Raw genomic sequence first — 6,214 nt, 5'->3', positions numbered from 1 at the left:
TAAGCTTGACAGATCATAATTAGGGGTTACATAACACCTTAAAAGTTTGTTAACAAGGGGCAAGGGTAAGTTGCTCTTCTTAATTTAATGTCCTTAAAGCTCTTGTTATTTTTCTTCAACAATTTATCATGTTTCTCTTCTAACCGGCCATTTATCCATTTTACATTTATCTACTTGTCTTATTAATAATGTAGGTTATTATCTTAAAAGACATCCAAACAGATCTATCCTACCACATTTTGATCTATCCCTCCTATACTGAAACTTTCATGTGCTCTAGACATTTTTTATGAGATGCATCATATATGTGGACATTGAGATGATTTACAGGTTTCCGCATAAGCTCATGTAAACTTATGAATCTAATTTATAGTAGATCAAATTACAACCATGACATAATAATCAAGGCAAGTAGATTTCACTTCAGCACACAATCACTAGAGAAATAATTACTCTAGCATTCTCGAGTTTAAGAATTAAAAAGTACTAATATTGCAGGCGCATGCCATCATCTATATTCATCTCTTCAGAAGAATATCATACTTTTGGAACAAAGTGACTGGAAAAACTAGAACATACTCCATCTTCGTCACAAGTTTTGTAATACGTAAGGCTAGAAAACTTTGAGCTCTAAATAAGTATAAAAGGGTTTTGGGAGATTAACCACTCCAAACGGTGTGACTAAGACTTGGAAGATTCCCCATATACTGTTCGATTCAAATATTTGTGCACCGGCGTAGTATTGGTAGAGACAATGCTTGGAGCTCTCATTCGAACCATGTATTTTCCTCGGAACTCATGCATTTTTTGGTGGGGGAATACTGCGAAACAGCATGAACTCTAGTTTTTGTCAGCCGGGCAGCATGAACTTTCATACTTGTTCAAAAAATAGCACGAACCAATAAGAAGACGCCAAGTGGCATCTTCTTATTTTTTGTCAGCGACGGTCAACTGCTGACGTGGCTTCCACCGTGGCAGCCAGGTGGACTCCACGGTGGCATCCACGTCTGCCCTCGCCGACACCGCCGCCCGTCTCCGTCCGCCACCGCCGCCGCCCGTCTCCCGAGGTGGTCGACGAGAAGCTCTGGGACAAAGAAGAAGACGGCAATGGCGATCAGACGACGGAGAAGTACAACTCCGGACCTGCCGTTGGGGAAGACGATCCGAGCTTGAGGGAGCTCAGAGGCAAATATTCCACCATCGCGGAAGACGACGAGGCCGGGGAGCTCACAGACGAAGAAATGGCGGAGGACAATCAAGCAAACCCTAGCGCTCCGACGACGAATGCTCCTCGGTGAAGGCGGTGATGGACAGATCCGACGCCTTCCAAGAGCCGACTGGGATCAACCTCGAGCAGAAGAACGACCATCCAGAAGAAGAAGAACCGATGGAGGAGGCAGACGATCTCCAAGACGACGATAATCAAGAAGATGACAATCACAAAGAACAGGAAGATGATCGCATGGAGACGGATGAGAATGCGGCCAATGCCGTGGGGGAATCGGCCGAAGCGGAGGAGAAGGATGAACAGAAGGAGGACAACGCCTCCGCTGCGGATTCAGCTTCCACGGCGGCGGATCAGCAAGGCTCGAGCGCCATAGCCGACGATCTCCAAGCCAGAAGTAGCGCGCCGTCGGGGGAGATGACCTCGGAGGACCAGCCGAGGAAGGAGATGACCGTGCCGGACTCCCGCGAAGGCGAGAAGCTCGGCGTGGAAGAAGGCGAAGAAGAAGCGGTGGCGGCCGGACACGGGCGGCGGGAGGGGCGGCCGGAGGCGGGCGGCAGCGGCGGCCGGACACGGGCGGCGTCGGCGGCCGGAGACGCGCGGCGCCAGCGGCGGCCGGAGATGTGGATGCCACCGTGGAGTCCACCTGGCTGCCACGGTGGAAGCCATGTCAGCAGTTGACCGTCGCTGACACAAAAAATAAGAAGACGCCACCTGGCGTCTTCTTATTGGTTGGTTCGTACTATTTTTTGAACAAAGTTCATACTGCCCGGGTGACAAAAACTCGAGTTCATGCTGTTTCGTAGTATTCCCCCTTTTTTGGTTACCGCGAACTAACAAAGGCACCAATTTCTTGTAGTAGAGAATGCAATTCACGTAAAGATTGAATCAATAAGAACCAACAAATAAAAAAAAGTCAGATGCAGCGACGGATTAAAAAAATAAACACTTCCCAAAATAATTGTAAGCAGAAAGATCATTGCCCAGCCAAGATAGTGGCCATTACTTTCGCTAATATTGAGTATTTATCAGGCCATGTCAGTGTTCAGCAAATAGGCTTCTTCCGGGGCCCTCCATATGCTGCTCCATCCCGACAAGAAGCTCGGTGGAGATGTCCGATTCGACCGAATCGTTGGTAGCTGGACATCACGTGCGGACGTGACCTGCCGATCTACCTGCTCCCTCAGTACTTATAATAGTATACTTCTAATACTTATGAATGCATGAAAAGACAATGCTCAGACGATAACCTCGTCAGATTCTGAAACTGAAACGCAAATTACTTCTTCGTCACTTATCTTTTGCGATCATTCAACGACGGCCAGCAGCTATACTATTCTCTTCACCGTTCTTTACCGTCTAGAATAACCCGAGATGAAAACTATTCAGGATTAGAACAAAACAAGAGAAAAAACAACGGCGACTGTGGAACTTACATGGAGAGATGAGGTGAGATCGGAGCTTCTCATCACTCTCAACCTCTTCACTCCTGCGACGAACATGCTGTTCGGCGAAGAACAAACGAGAGAGGGAGAAAGAGAGAGCAGAAGCAGAATCGTGAGGGAGAGGCGGCAATTGAGGAAGATAGAGAAGCATGCTTACTCCCAGGGAACGTCGCCAACTAAGAGAACGTCTCCTTCGAGGTCCTCGTAAACCAGAGTAAAATCCCCGCTTCCATCAATGGGTCCAGAGAAAGCCTTCCTCCTGTCTCTCCCTCCAGAAGAAACCTCGTTCGTTTGAGCTAACGATAAAATAGAAAGCAAACGAAGTTATAAACGGAGAGGGATACAAGAAATTAAATTTTGAGAGAGGGGCAGTTCTTGGGTTTGTTTACCTGCGAGAAGACCTTGGAAGAGCTCGTCAATGGCGGCAGCCAGCTCGTCGTAACTGCGGTAAGCTTCGAGGTCGATTTTTCTTCCGATGGGCATTCTATCCATGTTTACTTTCACGAGCCTGGGCTTCCTGAAAGCTTCCTCTTCCTCAGATTTCGTCAGTTTATCCTTCTGAGGAAGAACAGTCGGCAGGTTGAAAGAGCTCCCCGAGAAGTTCTTCCGGAAAGTGCGAACCGGCGGCCAGCCGACGACTGGATAAGCACCAGCTCTGAGAAGAAATAAGAAAGGACTTAATCGAATAATCCGACGAGAAGAAAAGAGAAGAACTTATCAGAGAAGCGGACGGTGGAGCTCGCCTGCCATGGCCTGAAGCTTTAACAGGGAGAAGACAGAGGGAGTAGTCTTCTTCTCCCGGAAGGCCGAGCCTTAGCTCTAGCTTCTCCTCTTTTGCAACTCCACAGCGGCCCACGTTACGGGCATTTTTGGGCCTGTCTCCCGCAGGAAGGATGAAATCCAGTAGTTTTGGATCGCGTTCTGGGCAGGCTTCCATGTTCTCCGCCGAAGGAAAACGGAGAGAGAGCAGCCTGATAAAGAGCCGAGATCACGATGAAAGAACCGTAACAAGATCTCCCAGACTGTAGCTCCCACGTTACGAATCCAATAGAACATCAATGGCGTGGACGAAAGAAAATAAGGCGGACGAGCAGACAGCGGCAGAGACCCTGATAGAAAAAGGGAGGAAAGCGACGAGAATTAACGCAGAGAACTTTCGACTGCCATTCCACGGCTCTCACTACCCCCCTTCTTGAGTAATAATCTCCGTAGCCCAGATGGGAAAGGACCCTTTCTTTCGTAATCTTTCTCTGTTCCTCTTTGCCCCCCCTCGGGCGGACTTTCCTCTATTCTCTCTCTCTCTCTCCCTCCCTCTCTTTTTTTTTCTCTCTCTCTCTCTCTCTCTCTCTCTCTCTCTCTCGTTTCTTGGGTAGCTGCTTTGGGAGTGCGGGAGGAACAGGAAAACGATAGGTGACAGGGGGTTTTCATAGCATAGAAGCCCACCATAAACGGTATTGGAAGTGTGCTCACGCAAAAGCACGCGCCAGTGCGCTCAGTCCCCGCGTGAATATGGCCTCTCTCTCTCTCTCTCTCTCTTAGGCTTCGGGGATTCGGACAGATCGTTCGAATGTTCGATCGGATCGGGCATTCGAACGATCGAATCCGAACACCGATCTGTCCCGTTCCAATCCGATCCGAACCCGATCTGAGTATCTGTTCGTATCGGATTGTTCGAACAAGGTGGCTGTTCGGATCGAATGTTCGAATAAGATCCGATTCGAACACGTTGTTTGAATCGGTCGAATCGAATGTTCGAATCCGGCGGCGCCAGCGGCGGCCAGCGCCGGCCAGCGACCGCCAGCGACCATCCAGCCGCCACCAGCGGCCGCCAACGCTGGCAAGCGGCGGCCAGCGGCCGCCCAGCACCAGCCAGCGACCATCCAGCGGCCGCCAGCGCGGGCCAGCGGCCGCCAGCACCGGCAAACGGCCGCCAGATCTGGCCAGAGAGTGTCGCTGGCGCCGATAGCCATTTGTTCGAAATTGTTCGAACTTGTTCGAACAAATGGCAATCGAACACGAACAACCCAGTTTGTTCGATCGAAAGACTCGAACAAATCGTTCGAATCGGCTTGTGTTCGTTCGAATCTGTTAATCAAGATTCGAACAATCCAATCCGATTCCCCGATGCCTACTCTCTCCCTCCCTCTGGGGATCGGGCATTCGAACGATCGAATCCGAACACCAAGCTGTCCAGTTCAGATCCGATCCGAACCTCTCCCACTCTCTCTCTCTTAGAATATCTCCCACACTCTCTCTCTCTCTCTCTCTCTCTCTCTCTCTTTCTTAAAATCTCTCTCCATCCCTCTCTCGCTTAGAATCTCTCCCACTCTATCTCTCCCTGCCTCTCTCTTAGAATCTCTCCCACTCTCTCTCTCCCTCCCTCTCTCTCTCTTAGAATCTCTCCCACTCTCTCTTCCCCCTGTCTCTCTTAGAATCTCTCCCACTCTCTCTCTCCCTCCCTCTCTCTCTCTTAGAATCTCTCCCACTCTCTCTCTCTCTCTCCCTCTCTTTCTTAAAATCTCTCTTCCTCCCTCTCTCTCTCTCTTAGAATGTCTCCTACTCTCTATCTCCCTCCCTCTTTCTCTCTTAGAATCTCTCTCTCTCTTTCTCTCTCTCCCTCTCTCTCTTAGAATCTCCCTCTCTCTCTCTCCTAGAATCTCTCCCTCTCTTAAAATCTCTCTCTTTCTCTCTCTCTCCCTCTCTCTCTCTTAGAGTCTCCCTCTCTCTCTCAGAGTCTCTCTTCCTCTCCCTCTCCCATTCTCTCTCTCTCTCTCTCCGAATCTCTCTCTCTATCTCAGAGTCTCTCTTTCTCTCCCTCCCTCTCTCACAGTCTCTCTCCCTCTCCCTCTCTCTCTTCTCTCTCTATATCAGTCTCTCTCTCTCTAGCACGTCAACCCAGGAGTAGAAACAAAGCGATCATGGCCGTCCGTTGCAGGGCCCGACACTGCCCCAAAAAAGACACCGTCAACGGGAATGTTCCCGTTAAATAATAATTCATTAATAATATTAAAATATGGTAATTTACGGTAAAATTTTTAGAAATTCGTACAGGCCCATTATCCGTCATTAGGCCCATTATTCGGCCCCCAAAAATTTACATTACATTGTAGCAAATGACGGAAAATCCAATCGCGAAATCGAATCTCTAAAATTCGATAAAGATCGGAGCATTCTTTATTCTTTCTCTCCTGTTTTCTACTGATCAATGCTAAATCGATCGAATATATAATCCCCGTCTGATCAAGATCAATGGCAAGTCCCATTCTCTCTGAGTTGTTTTCTAATGATCATTGCTCAATCGATCGATTATTTAATACCCACCAGATCGCGATCAGCGGTAAGTCTTTATCCTTTCCGAGTTGTTTTCTGTTGATTAGATGGAAGAGGAACGGCGAATGATCAATGGATCGAATATGAAAACCCTATCCGATCAGGACCGCTCCGAAGAAATCGCCAATGGCGAGACTCGCTATCATCGCGCACTCCGCGAGTATAATATCGATCGTCCCGGCCAAAATAGAGCTCCAGACTGGAAGAGTGGAAG

At 48.8% G+C, this 6,214-nt stretch overlaps 1 protein-coding gene across 4 annotated transcripts; it reads right to left on the bottom strand.

Moving 5' to 3' along the window:
- Positions 1–344: 344 nt before the first annotated feature.
- Positions 345–4,053, bottom strand: IAA18 (indole-3-acetic acid inducible 18). 4 transcript variants are annotated; one of them, XR_013581567.1, is made up of 6 exons: positions 3,414–4,047; positions 3,060–3,325; positions 2,828–2,966; positions 2,662–2,728; positions 2,476–2,584; positions 2,159–2,396 (listed from the first exon to the last, which is right to left on the bottom strand). XR_013581567.1 is itself a non-coding variant. In XM_078575800.1 (5 exons), the coding sequence occupies exons 1-5, from the start codon at positions 3,605–3,607 to the stop codon at positions 1,579–1,581; spliced, it is 963 nt and encodes a 320-aa protein (XP_078431926.1). In that variant the 5' UTR covers positions 3,608–4,053; the 3' UTR covers positions 345–1,578. The 4 variants fall into 4 exon arrangements, 2 of the variants coding, with proteins under 2 accessions (XP_078431926.1, XP_078431927.1); XR_013581566.1 differs by having other exon boundaries at positions 2,159–2,388; XM_078575800.1 differs by lacking the exons at positions 2,159–2,396; positions 2,476–2,584 and adding an exon at positions 345–1,875 and having other exon boundaries at positions 3,414–4,053.
- Positions 4,054–6,214: the final 2,161 nt, after the last annotated feature.

The sequence above is a fragment of the Wolffia australiana genome, chromosome 5 (assembly GCF_029677425.1).
Source record: "Wolffia australiana isolate 7733 chromosome 5, ASM2967742v1".
NCBI classification, from domain to species: Eukaryota; Viridiplantae; Streptophyta; class Magnoliopsida; order Alismatales; family Araceae; genus Wolffia; species Wolffia australiana.
Note: the sequence above shows the minus strand (reverse complement) of the source record. Positions and strands in the feature narration are given on the sequence as shown.